The sequence below is a fragment of the Balaenoptera borealis genome (assembly GCF_965194805.1).
Source record: "Balaenoptera borealis genome assembly, chromosome: 1".
Taxonomy (NCBI): domain Eukaryota; kingdom Metazoa; phylum Chordata; class Mammalia; order Artiodactyla; family Balaenopteridae; genus Balaenoptera; species Balaenoptera borealis.
In genome coordinates, this window is record NC_138860.1 from 113,821,111 (window position 1) to 113,845,053 (window position 23,943).

Here is a 23,943-nt window from a genome sequence, read left to right on the forward strand (position 1 = left end):
ACTTGAGGCGCAGTGGACCCCTAACCCAGGTCCCTGAAGAGGGCAGGGTCTGGAGGTAGACTGTGTTGGAAGCCTGGTTCCACTGTTTATGAGCTGAATTTGGGCAAGTTATTTAACTTCTCTATGCCTCATTTTCCCTCTATGGGGATAAGAATAGTATCTACTTCAGAAGTTGCTCTGACAATTAAATAGTTAAAATAGGACAAGTGCTTAGAACAGTGCTTGGAATAAATGTCAGCTACTATTATTATTAGCTAGTAAAAATCTATTTTCCACATAGCAGCTTGAATAATCCTTTAAAAACTTAAGTCTAATCACAAAATTCACCAGCGCAGACGTCCTGCGGTGGCTTCCCACTACATTTAGAGTAAAATCCCCAATCCCCTGTGTAACTCTCAACCCCTCTCCCATCACTCTCACCGTTTTCACGATACTGCAGTTGTTGGCCCAGATGTCTTTCAAAGGTGCAGAGCATGTTCCTGCCTCTCATCCTTTGCCTGGAGCACTTCCTCCATTTATTCACAGGCCTTGTTCCTTCCCTTCCTCCGGTCCCTGCCCAGCCATTAACCTCTACAGAGAGGCCTTCACAGACCACCCCATTGAAAATAACCATATCCCCTTGCCCCCACTGTCTCCAAACCCTGTTTTACTTTTTAAAAATAACTCATATCACCACCTGATATTTATATTTAGATGTGTTTATTGCCTGTCCCTTGCATTAGAATATCCATGAGATGTTTTACTTTGTGCACTATCTCCAGTAGTTAGAACATACCCAGCACATAGTAAGCATTCAATAAATATATGTGAAATAAATACTTGAATGCACAAGTGAATATGTTGATTGTAGCAGTTTAGCTTTATTCAACGGACTGAGTTAGAAATTTTTTATTTGGAAATTCCTTATATTAATTATATTTTCTGGAATGTTTGGTTATTGATATTGGTATGTATGGCTCAGTCCTAATGTTTTTTGTGTTTTGGGGGGGGGGGTCACTGCTCGGCTTGTGGGATCTTACTTCCCCAAACAGGGATTGAACCTGGGCCACTGCAGTGAAAGCACTGAGTCCTAACCACTGGACCACGAGGGAACTCCCTAAAGTAATGTTTCTTAATCCAGGTTTCAAGGTGTAGAAAATAGATTACTGGATTGTGCATCTTAATAAATGATTGGTTCTTCATTTATCAAGATTCTATTTAAACCTGAGCAAATCTGTAGACCCATGTGAGTCAGTTTCTTCATTTGTCGATATGAAGAGGTCGGGAAGATTGAGATCTAATATTTCTTTCAGTGTTATTGTTTTTTTGAGTCTACATTGAGAGTTTAAGGCATATATTTTTTTAATACATTAGTCCAGGCCTCCAAATAAAAAACTGCATAACTTGCATTTAGTGAAAAATACCCATTGAAAAGTAGAATTGAAAGTGTTTCTGGAATTGTTAAGCTAGAAAATATCCTTAAAGAAACCCTCAGCATACAGTGGGTTAGGAACCACCTAAAAGCTGAAATGTAAACGAATGATATCTTTTCTTACGTGTTTTTAAAAAAACCCGTATTAAGTAGGATTTCCAGATCCAGGGGCCAATCTGGCCTCCAAATACTTGGGAAAATGCTCTTCAGTTTCACTGCTTAGATTTTACTGCCTTGCACAGTAGAAATTTCATGATTTCCCAAACAGCTCACTGTTTCATCAGGACAGAGTACACGCAAAGAATCTTTTTCTCCCTCTCTCTTTCATTTATTGAAGTACAGAAGATTAGAGGAACGAATCATTTCAGTTTGCTCCAGCGAAGGCCCCTCCCCACGTAATTAGAACCAGCCAGCTGCACAGCCATGGGCCGCCGCCGACTCCGCGCGCTGTCGGCCAGCGCGAAGCATGGCGGGAGGGAGGAAGGCCGCAGCCCGCGGGGCTCGGGCTCCGCAGTGCGGACCCCGGCAAGGAACACAACCTGTGAACAGAGAGGACAGAGACGTGGAAACATATTATTGCCCTAAACAGACATGACAGAAACGGAACCAAGTAGATTTAATCAACTGCAGCTGGGCGGAGATAAACACACAAGTGCTAAGGAATCAGGCGTGTTGGAAGGAGCTGGGACTGGGGAGGCGCGTTGCTGGAGTAATTGGAGCCGGGTGTGCTACTTGGAGGTGAGAATTTGGAGAGGTTTGAAATAGGGATGTGGTTTGGCTGAGGGCTAGAGGCAGCGTTTTCCAAGACTAGGGGAGGAGGCTGGTAAATAAAACAGAGGCGAATTGAGTAGGAACCAAGTTAGGACAGCAAGTACCTTGGCAGCTGTGAAAGCTTGTGTCTGATGGCCTTGACGGTTGGTGTTTACGGTGGGAGAATGGGTGCCCAGCTGTACTGATGCAGGTCTTCAAAGCCAGATGAATTGGTTCAATCTTTAACGCTGGAAGGGGAAATTTAGGTAGACCTCTAAAGATAAATGTTTGTCCCCAAACTTCCCAGCCACAGATTGAGACAAACCTCTAGCTTTACCTCATCCAGTGACTTCAGCTGCCTTGGAAGGAGTTCATGGCTTTAGCACTTCCTGTGTTCCTGTTTCTCTGGAAGGCATACTCCAGGATGGAAAGGCAGGGGATTGAGTTTCTGTTCAGAAATTTGGGGTCTCCTTAGAGCAGATGTGGTGTTGGGGTCAAGCATGGAATGAATGTGGTATTCTCAGGACTGTTTCTTGTTAGATTCTGAACACAATTCCCCCAAATTGCAATGAAATTTGGAGAGCAAGACTTGAGCCTGCCCAGCTTAGCCTTACCTGAACAGGAAAAACTGGTGAAGATGATCGATCGCATTTGTGCTGCTTGTGCGCTGTCTTTCGGACCTCGTCTTTGATGAGACCGGAATCCCAAAGGTGGAGGGGAAAGCTGGGGAGCGGCAGAAGAGCCGCTAGTTATTTATTGGGAATCTAAGGGTCGTGTATGCGGCTGTAATCAGTTTGTCATCCAGCTTCAAAATCCAGGGACCTGTAGGCAGGAGGTAATGGTGCCACGTTGATTGGAGCCACAAACATTGGTAAACTGCTTCCTCCGAGGATTAAGAAAACTGGCATTCTGGTCAATCTCATCAACACCCTTGCAAGGGAGTCATTCGCACTAGTTTACAGAGATAGAAATTGAGGCTGAGAGAAGTTAAATATTCTCCCCAAGGTCATGAGCTAGGAAGTAATTGGTAGAGCCCAAGCTTGGATGTGCAACATACATCTCCTATAGATGGGGTCGATGTGCAGTGAGTGGCTGTGGGCAAGGTGGGCTCTCCCAAGGTTTAGACATTTGTTTGATCATTAAATCAGTGTTTATTAAACACCTGTTACTAGGCAGTCCTGACACCCCTTGAGAATTTGCCAAAGGTAGCAAAGATAGAGTGGGTAGCAAGTTCTCCCCCTGTTCCTGCTCCCGTTTAGGTGATCTCAGCCTCCTTGCTCTTCTTAACCGTGGGCTTAAGTATTGCTCCCACTGTTGTTTGTTAACTTTAATCATATTGGAGGTCTTTGAGCTGCAATAAAATAGCCATCTGGTAAGAATTACATGTGACTAGCTGGGTTGTTATCTATAGGTTAAGCGCTTAGAAAGAGGGGCAGGTTGGGATGTACTGTTACTCCCGATAGCTCTGTTCTATACAAACAACTTTCTTTACTGGATTATCTGTGCCAAAATATTACCAAATAGCTTGGAAACAGGTTGGTGTTTTACCCTTTAGGGGGAAAAAAAAAAAAAGACCATGGAGTTGAATTTGGAAAGGAATCTTGGAAAATATTTCAGTAAAACAATGTATCATTCACATGCCCAAAAATTCAGCACTGCAGGGCTCCTGCTGGCAGAATAAGGTGAACTTTGAGATATATTATGGCTTGATCTTGAATTCTTGCATATCTGGAGTAGGCTGAAAGTTGGTTATTTTTGTTTTCTTGGCAATGACCTTTTGTAAGAAATGCCTGTGAGATATAGTTTAGATAGATGCCAACAGGGTTTCTGGTAACTTTCTATATCTACAGCCACCTTCTTTTCCCTTCATTTTATAAAAACATAAATGGAAGGGTTTCCCAGCACCATGTCGTGGAGTCACCCCATATGCTGGTTCATCTCTCCTTTGTCTTTCATACATTCATTCATTTATTCATTCTAAAAATGCGTGAGTGTTTACCATGTATGGGCATTGATCTAGGACTGGAGATACAGTGGTAAAGCAGGCAGAGTTTCAACGTTTGTAATGCTTACATTGATTTGAACATGAGGTACCCAGGTATTTAAGTGACACGAAGGTGTGGTCGTTCAGGTGGTTAGGAAAGTCTTCCTTGAGGAGGTACACTTGAACAGAGACATTAATGATGAAAAGGAGTGAACCATGCACAGATCCAAGGGAAGAATAGGGCAGATAAAAGATCTGCTTATGTCAAGGCCCAAAGCTTGGTAGTGACTTGTTGGAGGTGAATGAGAAGGCCGGTGTGGCTGGAATCTAGTGAGCAAAGAGGAAAGCATGGGAGATTGGATTAGTTAGTCAAGGGTCAGATCATATGGTACTTTGCAGGGGGAGAAGTTTCTAGGCATTCCTTATGTTTCTGTGTTCTTATCCAGTGGTTAAAAAGGCTGGCCCTGAACTCTAAAGGTTCAGGGAGATCTTCTTCTCCAGTATCAGAGAATTGGTTCTGTAAGGAGAGACATGGAAAGTTCCACTAGCAGGATAAGTAGAAGCTGGATCACTGGGACGGATATTTGGGTTCTAGTCCCAGTGATGCCATAACCAGCTGTGGAATTTGGGCATGCCATTATGTCTTTGGGCTTCAATTTCCTTTACAATAAATATTTGGAGTAGACTATATCTAAAATCTCCTGTATCACTGAAAGTTAATGATTTTATTATACACAAATTTCATTTTGTGTTTTATCCTCTTCTTTCAGATTTTTTTATCAGTGCTGCTTATAGTAACCAAGTCTGTTGGTTCAAAAAGTGGCAGGAAGAAGTAAAGAGTGGGGGGAAAATGAGAGAACTTCATAACTTCACACCTTGGATTCAGAGCTGGCCACAGTCATTGAATGAGTCAATTGTAGTGACTTTGTTCTCAGCCTAATGATTTATGGTTAACCAAGAGCAACCATTGTCCTTATTAAGGGGGATTATCCCATCAAAATAGTGTTTTTAGAACCTGACAGTGTAATAATGTTTGCGTTGACTCCTTTATTTTTAAATCATATTTTGATTTATTGGAAAGATAGAAAATAGAAAAATCTGCCAGTCTTCCTGAAATTCAGTATAAATCATGCAGGTCTCTTATTCAAAAGTATATCTAAAAGAAATTAACAAAACCAAATAAATTAACTTGTTTTAGGACTATAATCTTGTCAACGCTACCTATTTTAAAAGACCCTGTAAATCTTGATCTACCTTTAGGATTAGCCTTGAGTATTTTATGATTTATTTTGCTTCTGCCAAGCATAAAAGACTATAGGGCATACACTGACCCAGAGTTAAAGTGGAAAAAAAAGAAAAGAAAAGAACGAAATTCTCTAAAAATGCTCACATTGGTCTGAAGAGTTTGATAAATTCATTTTGGAGTATTTTCACTTCTTAAAGGAAGAAAAATCTTCTATTTTAATCTCTTGCATTCACTTTGGCAGGTTCAACTAAACTTTTGTCAATCTTTCCTTTTAATTGAGTACACAAATCATTTAGTGTGACCTGGCATTTGTGAGTTGATGACTCAGTCACATCAGCCCATTCTTTTTCATCAGCTATGTCTATTCCTAGGGATCTGCCTTGAAGACTGTTACTGACTCCACCAGTTGCTCAAAGAACGGTAGGCTTTGGTTTAGCCCCTTCATTTATGGGGAAACTGAATCCCAAAGTTCTTAGGCAGAACTTTTTTTCCTTAAATGAGTGATATGTCCAGAATCTTACACTAGGAAAAAGACAAGTTTGGGAAGCACCAGTGTTTGTGGTTTATAATGAAAGTTACTTTTCTCTGTTTCTCAGGCAAGTGTAATTAACTTCCCCCCAAGGGCAGACAATAAATCATTTTCTGTAAATCAGACAATCTCATCTTCATTCCAAAATTGCTAACCAACCGTTTACTTGCTTTCTCTTGTGAAAAGAATACTGTATGAGAGATTATGACCCAAATTTGTTTCAGGTGTGTACTGGAAATATTGGAAACTTATTGTTAGGTCTTGCCAGGATTTAGGAGGGCATCTCAAGAAGACATTCCTAGGGTGGAGAATGGAGACGTGTTTTCACTTTAAGGGTAGTAAAGTAGAGGAAGCAAATGAGCTGGTTCATTTCTTAGACAGTAGAGAACTAAGGGTGGGATTTAAAGATTTTTGCATAGAATATTATAATCAGGACTGAATTACCAGGCCCGTGAGTTATTCCTTGTAAAAATGCTCAAGGCTAGTAACTCATAGTAGTTGCCTGGTTTATTCATTTTTTGTGGTTAAAATATATCCCAAACTCAACAAGTGTTTATTGAGGTCCTGTGAGCTGGGGACAAAGCCAGGGAACAAACTCCTCAGGTCTGGGAGACTTGGGGTTGAGGATTAAGATTTAATTTTCTCCCCTTGCGAGATACTCCTTGGTAATTCCTTAATAATGATACCGTATAATACTTGGAATGGGATCCTGTACAAAATGGGATTAAAAGAATTTTCTATTACTGACATATATTCTGTTGGGCAAAAAAGTGAAGTGATTGAAGGGGATTTAATAAATTAATGTACTAATGTGATTAACTAAGTCATACTTGATATGCCAGAAGTTGACGTACCCATTATTTATCAGGAGGCAAGCCATGGTCACATCTCAGTGAATTATATTACATGCTATTCTTTCAATTGCCTTCACTGATTAGTTAAGCTTGGGTTTCACGGCCCATTGAGATCTGGCCCCAGTCTACCTTTCCAACTTTATTTCTCTATATTCTTTTGTATATTTCCTCAGCTCCATCTGAATTAAATGTTCCCCAGACCTACTCACGCTGCCTTTCCTGTCTTGACATTTCTCTCGAGGCTCTCCCTGCCCTCCTTCCTGCCCTCTCCCCTTAGTTCTGCCTGTTCTGCCCTTTCACTCTCAGGGCCTAGCAACAGCGCCCCCTTTCTGCTCCCCTGGACAGATTTACATCTGAGCATCTCGCTCAAACCCCAGAACTTGTGCAAGTGGACCTCCTCTTCACGATAGATTCAGGAAGCAGCACTACACGTGGGATGCATCTAGAGAAGAGGAATGTGATGTGTGTGTACACATCACATTGTTCTAATCAAATTTCTAAATGTTCTATTCAGGGTAATCCGAGTTTCAGATTTCTCCCTACCAATAAATTTTTTTTTTTATTAATGCATTGTGTACTACCAATATAATTGAGGTTCTGAGAATTTCTTCCATAAATTATTGCTAATGGGAATAATGGTATATTTTTCTTACCTAACTTTTGAGGATGCTGTAAGGCTACGCAGGTGTATCACTTTGAGTTCCTTAAAATAAAAATGTTCTGTATATTAAAGCTATCATAAACATAGTTAATAATTAACTTTAATCATGTTAATAAAAATTGAAGGCTTTTATAAATCCATGAAGAAATACTCTGTAGTTGCTGCTTCTATGTGGTACAGATATAATATACTATATTCTTATTCTTATATAGTTTCTTATTTGCTATTTAAATTATAGCGTAGATTGATGGTAGTAGATCAGAGACCCTAGAACAGGTCATTTTCTCCCTTAGTGTTAAATAAGGTTTAGATAATTTTTCCTTAAATTTATAGGAATTAGTCCAGGTAAGGTCAGTATGGAATAAAGTCTGTTTAAGATTTTATCAGAAAAATCACCTTCTCTCTTTCTCTCTCTCTCTCTTTTTTTTTTTAAATCCAGGGTTGGGATCAACAGCTGTTCTAGCATGGGCAGGGTAACTTGATATAATGGCATACATTTTTACCCTGGTCTGCTCTTAGAGCAAATTTGAAATGGTTGTTTTGGAAAATGTGCTATGAATTTATCTCTAGACCTTCGCACCAGAGCAGTTAGTTCAGCCTAGCAAAACCTTGGCACTTGATGTGCATCTTTCATAACAGAACTTTGATGCTGTGACTTGATGCCTTGAAATCAGCACAACAAAATGGTGCTCGAAGAGAAGTGTTTACTTTGATCATTTTTCAACTTCTGTGCCCCAGCCTTTCACGCAGTACAAATTGCTTTACCAGAGTTATGGGGCTGAAGCCCACGGACTGTTTTTGTAGTCTGGTTGCTGTGGTGATTCTTAGTCTTCCATGAAACTCCATCTCCAGGGAAACAGAAACCTTTGCAGCTGTCTCAACCTTTTTGGTATTGTATCCGGTGGAGGTCTTCACCAAGCTCCGTAGCAAGTCTGAGAGTGGTTGATTTGTGTCAGCGTAAACAAATATGTGGAAACAGGACATCTCATTCAGTACATGTTGTATTTCAAAACAAATAGCTCCCCTATCCTTCTCCCAAATCATATGGGGACTTTGAAGTATCTCCAAGTCCGGCTGAAGCCAGAGTTTAGTGAGCCATCGAAATGTTGTTGGTCATGATAATGATACGAGTAAGAGCTTTGGGAGGATGACTGATGAAGTTTGTAGAGTTGCCAGGTGGGGAAGAAAGTGGTGGCAAAGGAGAAGCTTAATGGGGCTTGTGTGTGCCCAGACAGGAGAAGCTGGTTTAGGAAGAGAGGCGGGCTGAGTCTAAGGATGTCAGCAGTTTGATGTTTAGGGAACAGTGAGAAAGAAATGTTTTGACTTTAAACTTCAGTGGAGAACAATAAAGACAAAACCTTCCTTCCATAGGAACCAAGGGAATGGAGAAAAATTGCCATGATTTTAGAGGGTAGAAGTAATAATAGTGAACACTTAAAGAACACTTACTGGGACTTCCCTGGTGGCGGAGTGGTTAAGAATCCGCCTGCCAATGCAGGGGACACGGGTTCGAGCCCTGGTCCAGGAAGATCCCACATCCCGCGGAGCAACTAAGCCTGTGCGCCACAACTACTGAGCCTGCGCTGTAGAACCCCTGAGCCACAACTACTGAAGCCCCTGCGCCTACAGCCCGTGCTCTGCAGCAAGAGAAGCCACCACAATGAGAAGCCTGTGCGCCGCAACTAGAGAAAGCCCGCAGCAATAATGACGCAACGCAGCCAAAAATAAATAAATAAATAATAAATTTAAAAAAAAAAAAGAAAGAGCACTTACTGTATGTGCCAGTCACTGTTCTAAGTGTTTTACGCATATGGCATGTTTAATCCTTTGACATTTGATGGAATAAGCACAAGTATTATCCCCATGTTACAATGGATGAAACTGATGCCCATAGAGTCTTAACATGCTCAAGGCCCTAAGGCTGGTAAGTGGCGAGCTGAGAGTCCAACTGGCTCTGACCAGTAGGTCAGAGCTCTTAACCAGTAGGTCAAACTGTAATTTAGGAAGGAAGGCAGAATGACCCAAAGGATTGGATTACAGGAGACACTGGCCAACTTGGAAAAAAATGTAGATCTTGGAAGAAATTAAATTATGCTCTAAAATGTGTTTATTGATTCATTCATTCATTCATTCATCATTATATATTATGTAGTACCTTCTAAGTGCCAGGTATTAGACTAGGCTCTAAGATGATAAGAAGACAAGTCCCACTCCCTCCCCTCAGATAATGTGCATGTTAAATTAATACAAGGCAGCAGGTGCTAGATGCTATAAGAAGGTCAACTGGACATAGGTCAGGAGCATCCACTGGGAAGAGCTTCCTTCTGCCTTCAAGGGCACTGATGACACGAAGCCTTCTTAAAGAGTGTGGTATTTTTCTGTGAGGTGGACAAAATTGATCCCAGGTGAAAATATGAAACTGTAGTTAAATTCAGTATGTTAGTACATACCTCTACCTCTTTCTAAACAGAATTGAGAGGTCTCATTTGATGAGTTTACATATAGTTGCATATAGTTTGCTCTTGAGGATTTCCAAACCACAGAAGAGCAGGATGTCCAATTTGTAAACAGCACTGGCAGGAGTGGGTTCCAGGGTAACAATGGAGAGCACTTTACAAGAAGGAAAGGGTTTGAGAAGGCCTGGGAGATCCATCTTTATAGGAAGAAGTTCCCATGATGCCTCAGGTGATGACTGTGCAAAGTTCCTGAGATATGTTGAGGGCCTGTCTGTAACTAAGACATGATTTTTAACTATGGGGCAAGCATGTTACTAGTGCTTTACAAGTATTAGCTTATTTATTCCTCGTAATAACTCTAAAAAGTAGGCACTATTCTGTTTTTTAGGTGAAGAAATAGCAGCACAGAGAGGTCAAGCAATTTGCCCAAGGTCATACAGCTAAGGAATTAATAGAGCTGGAATTGAACACAGGGAGTTTGGTGCAAGTGTCCATGCTCTCAATCATTATGCATTGCTGATTAGTCATATTTCACTTTATGGGTCTCATTTTAAGCCATAAAGGTAGTCTGTTAGATGCAAAGGCATTCTTAAGTTTAGCTTGAGGCTAATGTCAGACCCCCTCCTCCCCATGAAACATCTGGTCATCCACTGTTCTAAAAGGGACGATACCTACTTTGCACATCATGCTTTATTTCTCAGGGCTGACTGGGAACCTTCCATAGTAAGTGGATAATTAATAGAAAAAAGAAACAAAAATCATAGAGTTTAGCTACTTGTTAACTCTGGTTGAAAAGTTTGTTTGCTTAAGAATGTGGAATCTGATGGTGACTTTATCAGGTTTCTCTATTTTAAAAACAAAGTTATTTTAGAATATTATCCCTCGAAAATGGTTCTGAAAAATTTAACTTTTCATCATCTTTCTTTCAGAGAATAATAACATTTCCCTCACACGTTAGAGTTCACAAAGAATTATATTTGTCATAATGTAAATTATTTAGCCTTCTCAACTATCCTATGTGATTGCTCTTAATCTCTTTTAAGGTTAGAGGAGATTTAATATCTTATGAAGAATAATGGCTTGTTCAAAGCTAGTTCTAATTTTAGAATCTGGGCTTAAAAGCAAGAGACAACAAGCTCCCACAGACTCAAATATACCAAGACATGGACAGATGTGACCTGAACCTACCAGGATAGTATTCTGAACTCTTTATGAGATACTAAAGAACTGTCATCACTTCCCTAATAGGTTTGCTTTATCCTAGTATCATTTTCTTTTGAAATAATTACTGTTGAGAAGTACTCTCAAGTATTTTACTGTATTGCTTACTAAATATATGGACTTTAAAAAACAAATTTAGCAAACTTCTATAGAGAGTAAATGAAATAGGAAGTGGGTGAAGTGATTCTGAAAGTCTTAAGAAGAGTATTCAGTAATGAGGTCATGGAATCCCTAGATTCTAGGATCAGAGGGGGTCTTTGTGGTCGTCCAGTTCAGTTTATTTATTTATTTTATTTATTCCTTGTTTGTGAATTTTGTTTCTAAAATATCTCTGGCAAGTGCTCGTCCAGCCAATCCAAGTCGTTCAGAAAATTGGGAAGGATTGGAAGAAACAAGAAAACTGATCATGTTGACAGATTTTGCCTGTTTCTTTCAGAGAAGTTTATGTCTGATTTGTCCTGCTTGGGAGCCCCGCCCAGCCAAGCTGCTATTGCCTCTCCCGACCCTTGACATCTTCTCTCCCCACACACCCTGGACATATCTCAGTCTTGGTGTTGTATTCTCTTCACGTGTCTGTCTTCCTCTGGACTGTGGTGAGCACACTGGGGAAAGATAGGCTGCATCTTACTCATGTTTCTGTTGCCAGTAATTGGCATGATGCCTGGCACATCATAGGACTTAATTTATGTTGTTTGAATAAATGAAAAACATGCACAGGAAACATAGTTACTGTCCTAAGCTAGCTTAGTGTGTGCCTTAGCTTTGATCACCTTAGATCTGAAAGCCTGAGGATTGATGTGACCCTTCAGACTTCTAAGATACTCTGAGTTCCTTGTACTGTCACATGAAGCTCTTTCTAGATAAGATTTGAAACTCAAGACTTGGTCAGGTTCATCCTGTATGAAAGTTCAAATCACATTTTTTTTGGTGTGTGGTAAAAAACACATAATATTTACCATTTTAGCCATTTTAAAGCGTACAGTTCAGTGACATTTGTAGATTCACAATGTAGTGCAACCATCACCACTGTTTTGTTCCAGAACATTTTTGTCACTCCAAAAACAAACTTCATACCAAATAGCAGTCAGTCCCAGCCCTGGAAACTACTTTCTGTCTCTGTGGATTTGCCTGCTCTGGACATTTCATATACATGTAATCATACAACATGTGGCGTTTTGTGTCTGGCTTTTTGCACTTCACATAACGTTTTCAAGGTTTCATCTATGTTGTAGTATGTGTCAGTGCTTTACTCTTTTTATTGTCGAATAATATTCCATTGTATGGATATACCACATTTTGCTTATTTCAGATCATATTTTTATAGAGAGATTTGTCATTGTGAGTCAGATTTCTTATTTCTGGCCAAATATCATGAATGGCAGAGAATCTTCATTATTAGCTACAAGATCCTGGTAATTTTGGAATATTTAAATTTATAATCTGAGCCTGAATGTTTTGTAATGCAACACCCCCACACCTTCTGCTTTTCCCATTTTGGCTCAGTTTACTGCTTATTAATGGTATTTTCAAAGGACGAGTCAAAGACAGAATGGTAGACTATAGTAGTTTTGCTGCAATTGAGAAGTAGAAGACTAGTGGCTGTTGACTTAATAGGCATTTGGGTCTTCCCTGAATTATGAAATAGAGCTTAAGCTATCTTATTTTGATATCTTTTAGGACCTTCCAGACTTTGGTCAGGATTAGAACATTTCTTTGGAGATGTATTATGGAAGAGTAGCTTGTACTTTCTCTGTTTGCTGGGAAACTAAGCCTTTGTAGTACTTTCAAACTCTGTTTAAATACAAGCGCTCCAGCTGTGCATTCCATGTTTAACATACTGAGTAAAATTCAGAGATTATAAGCTTTTTTAAAAGTCATTTTACGTATAAAAAAATGAGACTGTATAAAAAGTTAAGACAACTAATATTTATGAATATTAAGGCAGAGCCTCATATTTCCTAATGTCAAATAGGGAAAGCAGTTTTAATTATTCACTTAGAAATGAACCGATATTGTTCCCCTTTCTGTTGCTCTGCACATTCACTAATTCCCAGTATTATGACTTGATTCACCAGGGTTTAAATTTGCTGACTACGTGTATGGTGTTGACAGAATTACAGTATCTTCATTATTGGGAAACGAATGACTGTGTATAAGTTATATGACTTGAAAATCAAATGGTTTGTGTTTGAATTTTATTGATTGATTGATTGATTGATTGATTGCCTGCGTTGGGTCTTCGTTGCTGCGTGCGGGCTTTCTCTAGTTGTGGCGAGCGGGGGCTACTCTTCGTTGTGGTGTGCAAGCTTCTCATTGCTGTGGCTTCTCGTTGCAGAGCACGGGCTCTAGGCGCGCGGGCTTCAGTAGTTGTGGCACGTGGGCTCAGTAGTTGTGGCTTGTGGGCTCTAGAGCACAGGCTTACGAGTTGTGGTGCACGGGCTTAGTTGCTCCACGGCATGTGGGATCTTCCTGGACCAGGGCTCGAACACGTGTCCCCTGCATTGGCAGGCGGATTCTTAACCACTGTACCACCAGGGAAGTCCTGGTTTGTGTTAGAATTTGCACTTGTTTCATTCTGAGGTGAAATCTATTCCTTGTCCCTGCTATGACACTCAATTCTGATTTACTTGTAAATAAATGTCAAGAGGTTCATTCTTGATCTAAATAAGGAATGTTGTTCAGACTTCTTACAACTTAGTCTTTTGCTTCTTTCTTTTTTTTACTTTTTATTTTCCTTTTTCCTTGAGGTTATTAATTAAGTGCTGAAAGGTTTTTAAGGGTATAATGTAACTATAATGAATTTGTTACCAGGTGTCCACCTCTTTACTGTAGCTTTGTCCCTTTCCAGTTAGAACAAATGTATTGAACTACTTTTAATTCTGCCTGAAGAAAATAGGAAATTTAAACCCTTCAATACTGGCTTTAGGAAGATATGATCCCATCTTAGACACTTATCAACTACAGCATGCCACGTTCTGTATGCATATTTTGGCAACTTTCCCTCTGCTTTCTGTGATCATAGCTCTTACCCTGAAAACTCATTGCAGGGCTTAAGGAGAACTGATTCTGAGGAGGAAAATAGGCAACAGTACTGAACTCTAATGTAAACACTGCAAACTGCATTTGCTGTATTGTGCATTAGGCTGTTCTGACACAGTTCATTGCCTGAATTAAAAGCATTTAAAATTCTGTGCCTCTAAGAGATAATAGAACATTTGATCAAAGAAAATAATGCTTTTTCAGGAAAAATGTTCCCAAAACACAGATAGATAACATGTTCTCCCACCTTTGACCTCCGGGTTATTTGTTCTCCCTTTCTCCAGATAGGCCATGTAGTGTTGAAACTATAGTTCCTCTTAAAACATTTCCACTTAAAATTATAACCTGGCTGGATGAGACCAGAATACTCTTAGGGGACTGGTACTGTGAATTTCAGGAGTTGTTTTTGTTAGAGCTTTCAAAGGAAACCAGACTTCACATTATTCCCAATGCTACTGTGATCAGAACTTAGTTTCCTTAGAGAGTGATTTGGTCTAATCCACATATCAACTGGGAGGCCCTGGAGCTCAAGGAATGATTGGCTCACACCTCTGCTAATTCCGTGGCATGAAGAAATCCAGAGGAGGGTATATTTCTCCAGATTGCCAGAGCCTTAGCATTCTTGTGGCCCTCTCCACTTCCTGGGTTTATAACTCTAGATGTTACATGGCTGAGCTACACTTGATTCACTTGGATTTGAAATGCAACCAACACTATCTTGAGTTCCATAGTGCCTTCGTTCATGAGAACAGTAAGCATTATTAGAGTTTTTGTTGAGGAGATAGAGGGGAACTCACATCAAAGCAATTCAGACAACTTTAGCTGCCCTGTAGACATCACTATTCATAAAAATACTTGTTGACCCATCCCTGTGGAGTTTCACCGACCTCTCGGCTTGTGCCGGCCTCCTGTCGTCTTGCTTACAACTCAGTCCCCTTCCTTTCTTCTTTATCTTTCCCTCTTTTCCAGAAGCAAAATAGTTCCTGCCTCTTACTTCTGTAGAGCAGCTCCCCATCAACCCCTATGCCCTATGGCCTACACCCAAGATTAAGAGTGGGGTGGGAAGGTAGGGAGAAAGGAAGAGTCAGACATTCATTCTGTTCTTATGAATAGAATATGAATATTCTTATGAATGAGAGACGTTCATTCTATTCTTAACATTGCCACTTTCTAGCCATATACCTTTGGATAAATTATTTATCTCTAAGCACCAATTTCTTCATCTTTAAAATGAGAATAACTAGATAATTATGCAAAGCATCTCTTGATGAGAGTAGCGAGTCTTAATCCAGTAGATGAACCCATGGGTCTGCTTATTGTCTTTCTTTGGGAGATGATGGCTGTCACTACTGTTGGCACCACTATTCCTACTAACAACAACAATTCCAAGTGTAGTGTTTTTGAACATCCATATCTCAGTAATTACTCCTGTCTAGATTTCTCTTTTGTTCTAGAAAGCTAACACTGTGTGCCCATTCAGAATTCCTTACCAGCTTCAGGTTAATGTACTAACCCAGGGGAATCCAAATGCCATCTTTTGATGCTTAGAGCATCAAATTAAATTTAATCACTACCTGAACACTGGTGCATTCGCTAACTTTAAGATGGTGCACAGGCAGCAATCTTTATTGAGATCCGTAACTACAACTGGCAGATGGAAATGATTAATCCAGTACTCAGATCATGTGGGAATTGGGTTCTTGCTATGCCTACCTTTTAAATTAGCTTCTACTGGTCACCCCATGATTCTCTTTATTACACAGTTCTGTTTACCGTAGTACTGACAAGCAGGCCATCCTGACATCCTATTATTATAGACATATACATGTCAAAGGACTGGCTCACTAAACAGGTAGCAAAAACAATTTCAAGCCCATAGTAAAAAGTAGACATTGAGAGGAAATAAATTGACACGGTACATATTATATGGAGTTTTGATTATCTGTTAGTGTTCGAAACAATAATAAAGTGTTTGGAATCGATCTGTTTATCAAGTGTGACAAAGGAATATGAAAAAATAAAAGCAAACTTCTTTTTCACATTGGTCAATTTGCCAATATTGAGTTCCTTCAATTTGTCTAGAAGTTCAGTTTCTAACACACTTCATTGCCTGAATGAAAATCATTTAAAATTCTATGCCTGTAAAAGATAGTAGAATATTTGGTCAAAATTTTATCCTTGTCATCTACCCCTGAGAAGGTAAACATGCTCCAAAGTTTTCTTCACGTTTCACATATTTGTATTTGCATAACTGTAAAAGATAATAAATAAAAACATTCTGTTTTCTTTGTTCGCCTAGTGTGATTCCCCTAAATGGCATAGCTGGTGCTCTGCCCTGGCCTATACACACAACAGAGGATGATAATCAGGGCGTTTATTCTCACAAAGCCTGGGCGTGGCCTCAGAATTCTGTCCGACACACAGGCAGCCCCTACCATTTGTTTTGGAAGCTCGAGTTGGAATCTGTTTGCTTTTCTTAACTGTGTTTTAAAGTTCAAGTAGAACTTGATAGTGAAGTTAATGTTCTCTTTACTAGATGCATCTCCCCATCACTTTATGGCCAGGAAAGTGCAACCATATGACTCCGTAACCATTACTTGAGTCACATTTCATGAATAACTGTTATTGGTGCTTCCTTTTATTCATCTTTCAGAAAACTTGTTGCCTCCTTACTAGATGTCTAGCCCTGTGCTAGGCCCAAGGATGCAGAAATGAGTGTGACTTAGTTTCTGCCCTTGAAGAATGCCCTGAGGATTTCACAGTGTAAGGCGGGGAGTCAATGGCAAACATCTGACCAGATCATTGCCGTGCCATGTGAAGGTAGAAACAGGAGTGTGGTCTGTGGGAGCGGCGTTGGACCCAAGTCTGCCTGCAGGACAGGGAAGATTTCCCTGGAGGCTGCATTTTGAGCTGGACACACATGTCAGTCCAGCGGCTGGCGGGAGGGTGCCGCAGGCTACAGGCCTGAAGGGCCGTGGTGTGTTACTGAGACAGACAGTCCCATTTTCAGATGGCAGAAGCTTAATGCTCCAGGACAATGGGAAAGTGCTTGTCGGTGTTCCCAGACTTGCCATTAGCAGCATCTGTACCTCAGAACATACCCACACCTGGGGTCTCCCCTTTCTCGGCCTCCCTTCCCCACAGTGACTGGGCAGTGGGCTACTCTGGGAAGGCAGGGCCAGGGTCCCTGGAATCCCCTTGCAACTCTCCCAGGACTCCTTTAGAGGGTCATGACCTGTAGTTTCAGAAATACTCTTCTGTTTATATGAGCTCTTGTCCCTCAACCCCCAACCCAAATTTAGTTCCGAGTATTTTTCCAGGGCATTCAAAATATAGAGCAGAGAGGGCAGACTTATTTCTGCATTATATTTCAGTCTTTCATTTTAGGGCTTTTTTCCCCTATTTTATGGTTTTATTAGATTATTTTCAGAGGTTCCCAGGGAATCCTGAATCCTGTCCTTGTTGAGGGGAGGAGGAATTAGTTTTGGAATTGACCGGCTTTGTCCCTCTCATCATGTTAAGTGTTTCAAGAAAAAACCATTGGGCAGGAACTTGATATCATTTGTCATAGCAGTGAAGTCTTTGACCTTAATGCTGCTGAGACCAGGGTGAATGGTCAGCTGACTTCCCGGGTAACGTAGAGACACTTATGGGGGTTGAGATTCCTTGAATTTGATGCTAACTGATGTTCTAGAAATTCAGAGAAATGTAAAAATAAAATCATATGGAAATTTTTTAAAGTTCCGAATCCACCCCTCTAAGAATATTTTAAGGGAATCTTTTTATACCAATTCCCAGATGGCAAAAGACAAGCAGTGGTAAATAAAATGTCAGCTGTAGGGGTTCCTCAGACTGGAATACACTTTAAAACACTGCAAAGCAACTAACTAACTACTGTTCCCCACTCCCAGCAATTGGTTGTGTATTTCAGATGCATCTGGGCCAGATTTGAGTTCCTAAAAGTCATTTTGCCCAAATGTAAGTGAAATTTGAGTTCTGCTGTGGTTACCCTAGTGTCCTGAAGTAGGTTCATGTCTCACTGTTCGGCTGTGTAAATTATGAGTGCTGTGGGACCCAGATTTAGGATGTTTTCAGTTACTGCGAACACTGTTGCTAAATGGATGTCTGCTTACCTCTGAAGAGGGCATAGATATGACTATACACACACCAGGGTGGGAGTTTATGGGTCTTGTTTATAGACACAGTGCTGGAGTGCTTCTCTTATCTGTCTTCATGTAAACTGATTATTGGATCATCCATTTCAGAGCAGTATTTGGTCTGGTTTTAGAGAACAGGAGTCCCTCTGGTAGTGTTTTGGATGACTTCACCATTTCATGGGTCCGTAGGGGCTCTTACAAGAATCAGAAATGTTGAGCTGGAAATTCACTGACACGTTAGCAAAATTAGACAACTGTTAGACTCTTGTATCAGTTGTTTCGCTCGCTTTTCTTTTGCTTGTTTTAACAAACCCCAGGAGTAGGGGATCTAACTAATAAGAAAATTTTGAAGTCACTGTGGTAGAAATATCTTGCATCTCTACCATGAATCCTGGGAAATTCAAAACAATTTTCATATGGCATCTTTCCATCAAGGGAGTAGGGTGTTTTTTTTCTTTTCTTTTCTGTAAGAAAGTACATAATTCATTTAGATAAAGTGATTTACTGAGTTTGCTACAGTGTATAGTTTTTGCTTATCAGAGATAATCTTTGGAGAGCTGAGAGTCTTCACCCAAACAAGGGTCCAGAGAAAACTCTCCCTGTTGTTTTCTGGTGATAATGTGGGCAGGGACATGCTTCCTAAATGGGAGATAGGAAGGTTGTCTTTCCACTCAGAGGCTTTATGCACCTGAGAGTTGGCCTTGACTTTTGTTACAACTGTGTTCAGATTCCCCAGAAGAGTACTCAAAAAAGATTTACTTTGAATTTCTTTGTAAAATAGGAGAACTACATTAATTGCATCTAGTAGTTTATTGAAGTGCACAGATAGCCTCAGAAGACCTAATATAAGTAGATGTCATGGAACAGATTAGACCAATTAGCTTTTCTTTATTTGGGGGAGGGGTCAGCAGTGCATGAGGAACAGTGTCTACATCTGGGATGTGACAGATCAGATTTACTTGTATTTTCTCACGACATTAGGAAGACTGAACATTCAGCACTGTTTGAGACAAACGTGATTAAAGCTGGAATTCTTGGACAGGACTTTATGGACCACTATATGGTCAAAGTATGGTTTCAAGAAGTCACTGAAACCCCAGAAACTGCATGTGAAAATTTTTTAGTTCTGAGTTGTCATCTATCATGTTCTTTCCCTGAGGGGATGATATCTTAAGACTAGAGGTGTAATTTCTAGTTTAATTACAGGGAATAATTTTGTTTCTGATTCTGTCATTAGAATTTTCCTACTCTTCTATAATGGATTCTTTAACCTGGGTTAATGGTTACTTAACCTGGGGTTTATGGGCCCTGCAATGGATGTATTTCCCTGACATGGTCAGAAAGATTTATGTGCATATGGGGTTTTTTGGTGTGTTTGGGGGGCGGCGTTCATAACTTGCCTTAAGTTCTCAAGTGCTCTATGACTCCCAAAGGTGAAGAAAGAAGCCACTAATTTAGAGACTAGTCACTGTTTCCTCATTTGAGATGCAATCCCTTTCGCTCCATTAGCTTCACAGCTACGTGGGTTCAGTTTTGCCCATGGACTAAGTGATGACCCTTATTTTTATGCGTAAATTTGACATAGGGTTGAGAGTCAACTCTTTAAACTATTGTTTGGATTTTCAAGTTGGAAATTACTGAATACTCTTTGTATCACTTCTCCACGGGCTATTTCTTTGCTACAGTCTGTCTCACCTCTGGTCTTCAGACCATGATCACTGGACAGTTTACCCAGGGGAAAAAAACTTCAGCAGAATGCTCTTACCTTTGTAACTATAGCCTATCCTGATCTATAATTGGTTCTAAAGAGGATTTTCTTTATTTTTTCCTTCTTTTTTTTTCTTCTTCTTCTCTTCTTTTTCCGCCCCCCCCCCCCCCCGCCCCGCCCCACTTCTTCTTTTTTTCAGCCTGAGAGAAATTAGGCACCTTAGCCAGGAATTCTTTAAGAGCTATTATGGGTATTTTCTCCCCACATTTCCGGGGCCTTTTCTACCTTCGTTCTTTTGTTGGTTGTTTTTGGTTGTCCTCTAGCTTCCCTTCAGCAAGATTTATTCAAGTGGAGGAAGGTTGCTGAGGGATTAGGTGAGCAGGTGCTTGGGGGACTCTCTGTTCCTGCCAAATGATCTTTTTAAAAAAGTATTGAGTATTTTTCTTTTAATTTCCCAATCGTCATGTCAATTCTTCTTTGCCAAATGGTTTTTGGGGCTTTGCCTGGGCCCCATGTGCCAGAGTCGGGGATTCATCTTGGCCAGACACTGCCACATATTGAAGAGGGAACCGATTCCAGGAAAGCTCAGAGAGCCATGGCTCCTAGAAATCTTTCCTTGATGGTATGAGCCAGGCCTCAACACTTTTGACCATCTGGAACATTTTGGACTTGAGCACCAATATGTGTCTCATACATATTTTTCTTTTCATTTCCTAAGGTTTTTTTTTTTTAATTCTTGTTCATTTGAGATATATATTTATTACTATTTTATCTGTGAGCTCCAAGAAGAATCATATGCCTGAGGGCTGCAAAGAAAATCATCCAAAAAAGAGTTGATGTGCCCTCTGTGGGTATACATTGCTATTCTTTGTGCTCAATAAACAGTTTTGGAAAGAATAAATCTGGAAACTTTTCACATACTATAAGTGACAGAGTGTTTCTTTGCAATTTTCAAGTACTCCTGGACAAGTAATGATTTCATCTCTCCTTTCTTCACTCTCCATAGTGTATGCTTTCTGTAGTGTGCCTCTCTCTGTTTAGTTAATGCTGCAGTATGAACCTCTGCCCCTGCTCTGTTTCTACAGCCTCTCCTGTTTATAGTGGTGATCAGTCTGATTATTTCTAGATGTGGACGGCATCTCCAAAATGCTGTGAGGTAGATTCTGTACAATAAAAGAACATGTTAATTTGCTGTAGCTGTACTTGACATCATTGTTCATTAGTACTCTGCTTTTAGTACTATGCTTATGCCAATATTAAAATGACTCCCAGCTTACAACAGTTGGAGTCTTGCTCATGTGTTTTTTCACTTTTTGGTAAATTAGCTAACTAAATTCCTTTGAGCCTATTAATCAGATTTTAAAAAAACTTTTTAGGTAACATAAATTTATGAATTTGTTGTGATAAATCCATCATTAAAAAATTATCTACTCTATATCAAGCAGAGTATTAAACGTAAGACATACCTTTGCCTACTGAGTATTTGCAGTCTATTTTGAAAATTAAGACACATACACTCAGTAGCAAATGAATGAGATGGTATTATATACCATAGTGCTAATTATTCATAGAATAAGGTACTTTTGTGGCCTTGAAAAGTAGAGACAAACATCCAGTTGGCATTTACTGAGTGCCTATCGTGCGCTAAAGCATGGATATAGAAAGTTAAGTTTAGTGCCTTATTATCAGTGACTTGAGAGTACACTGTAGTAAGTGACACTGGTGTCATAAGCAGTCTCTACAATGAAAGGCAGAGATACATTGAGATCAGAGTGAGTCAGCAGCCACTGGGAAGATATCAAGCAAAGTAATCCAGCTTTGAGTGCTCTACCCCTGATGATTGTATAGATTCAGATCATAGATCTAGACCATTTAATCCTCATAAGGATTATGGCTGAGATGTACGATCATTCCCAGTGTATCACTCAGTCTGTGTCCTTTTAGCTAAAGTCCTTTTTTGTTCTTTCCCTCTCTTATCACTCTATGGTGCTCTTTGGTGAGTTCAGTTTGTTTAAATACGTGATTCTTGGGTCTTGCCTCACCCCTCTGTACAGAAAGCCAGTGTGAGACATGCTTATATGAAAGCATCTGTTCAGTATTTCTTTATTCATCCTTTTGCTTTTCTATGTGTGTGTTGACTGACCTTGGGTGATGTGCTCTGGGAGGATGTTGCTGAACCCACTGTTTCCAGATATCCTCACAGGTGCTTTTGGATGATGCTAATGATGACAGTGTAACCTACAGTAGTCCTTGATCTGCTATCAAAACTGGCCACAGTTTTCCTATCCAGACTCATGGTTTTCTTCCCTGTTTTTTCTTTTTTTGGCTCGGGACTGTGTACAATCAGTTTTTATTCTGTGTGTTCTCTATGCTTCATTTCTTTGGAAAATCCCTTCGAGCTAATAGCTGGGATGATGAAAGCACTGGCAGCTCCCCTTGGCAGCCCCTTTCCCTTAGCTTTCGGCACTTTTCTTTGGCAGAACTCACTTAACTTTATAGAGAGAGGTTGGAGTTTACCTGGAAGAGAACAAAGTCATTTCTTTGGTGATCCAGAGGGATGACATGCCCCCAGGTGATTGATTCTGTACTCCAATTTTGAACTTGGTCATTTGACTTGAAGGATAAGGTAGTCCTGAGGGAAGGTAACCTTTATTTTGCCTTTGCCAACTTTGAAAAAAAAAGTGTTCTGTTTATTTGTATTCTGCCATTACTAGGAGCTGATTCATGTTTTGGTTGAAATTAGTGTGGGTTGAACCACACGATATAGCTATTTTTTATAGTTAAAAAATGGTCAAATATTGGCAGTATCATCTAGTTCAACCTAATATATCTAATCCACAGAATCTGAACTAGCTTATAGCTTGTTTCTGTTAATGGTGAACTGTGAAAAAGACTTCCAGATTCTGTGCCAAGTGATTTTAATGGAAAGCCAGTGCTAAGACTTCTCTTTGTTTCTTCCTAGGTTACTCTGCACCTGAATCCCATCTCCTCAGTCTACATTCACCACAAGCCTGTCGTGTTCCTGCTCAACTCCCCACAGCCCCTGGTTTGGCATCTGAAGACAGAGAGACTTGCAATTGGCGTCTCCAGACTTTTCTTGGTAAGTGTTTGAAACCCTCCCAAAGTGATCCTTAGCATAAGGATATAATGACCCTAAAATTTTGCAAGGCTTTTTAAAAGGCTTATTTCATCGAAATAATACCAGAGTCCACAGTGTATTAAGTTTGGATTTTGCTGTTAGTGATATTTGGATGGCATCGATAAGCATTCACAGAAAACAAATACCATTCACATGCCCTCTTCTGTGGATGGAGAGTCCGGTCTCTCTTGCACGATAGAGCAGGATCTGCAGTCATACTTTGTGTGGCCTGAGCTTTGGTCTCAGCTCTGAGACCGCCTCTCCCCATCCCCATAGTACCAGGAGCAATGTAAATATCATAAGTAGCCATTAGGTGTGTGGTCTCTGACCGCAAAATAAATACGCACAAACCCATTTTATTTGTGTATAACACAGGCCTAATTTCTGATATGAGGATCTGTTTGTTGAGAAAGTAACACAGTGAGCTCCAAAATGAAAACATTTGTATTTTATAAAAAAGCTGGAACCCAGCTCTTGTGGAAGGATCCAAATATTACCTACTATTTGTAAATCATGTCCTTTTGAGTTTGCCAGAACATTCAAGTTTGCTAGTTGTGGAGAAATTGATGGGTTGTTTGGATAGAATATTTGGGGTATGATATCATGTCTGATGATGAGCAACAGTGCACTTCACAGTGATAACTCACATTGTCTATTGCTGGAGCTACGTGCTGGTGTCCTCAACTGCAGAGCCTTGGACTCTTAAACCTCTCTTGCCTACAAGCAATCAAAACAAGAAGAGGCCTCAGTTAATAGTCTTCGTCTTGCACAATGAATACATTTTGCCT

At 40.1% G+C, this 23,943-nt stretch overlaps 1 protein-coding gene across 14 annotated transcripts in view; it reads left to right on the forward strand.

Moving 5' to 3' along the window:
• TGFBR3 (transforming growth factor beta receptor 3) overlaps window positions 1-23,943 on the forward strand; it is a 199,962-nt gene that overhangs the window by 101,926 nt on the left and 74,093 nt on the right. For all 14 annotated transcript variants that reach the window (XM_082383857.1, XM_082383859.1, XM_082383853.1 and 11 more), the window contains one exon: window positions 22,979-23,116. In XM_082383857.1, the coding sequence (XP_082239983.1) occupies window positions 22,979-23,116 (138 nt within the window). The remainder of the gene's footprint in view (window positions 1-22,978; window positions 23,117-23,943) is intronic.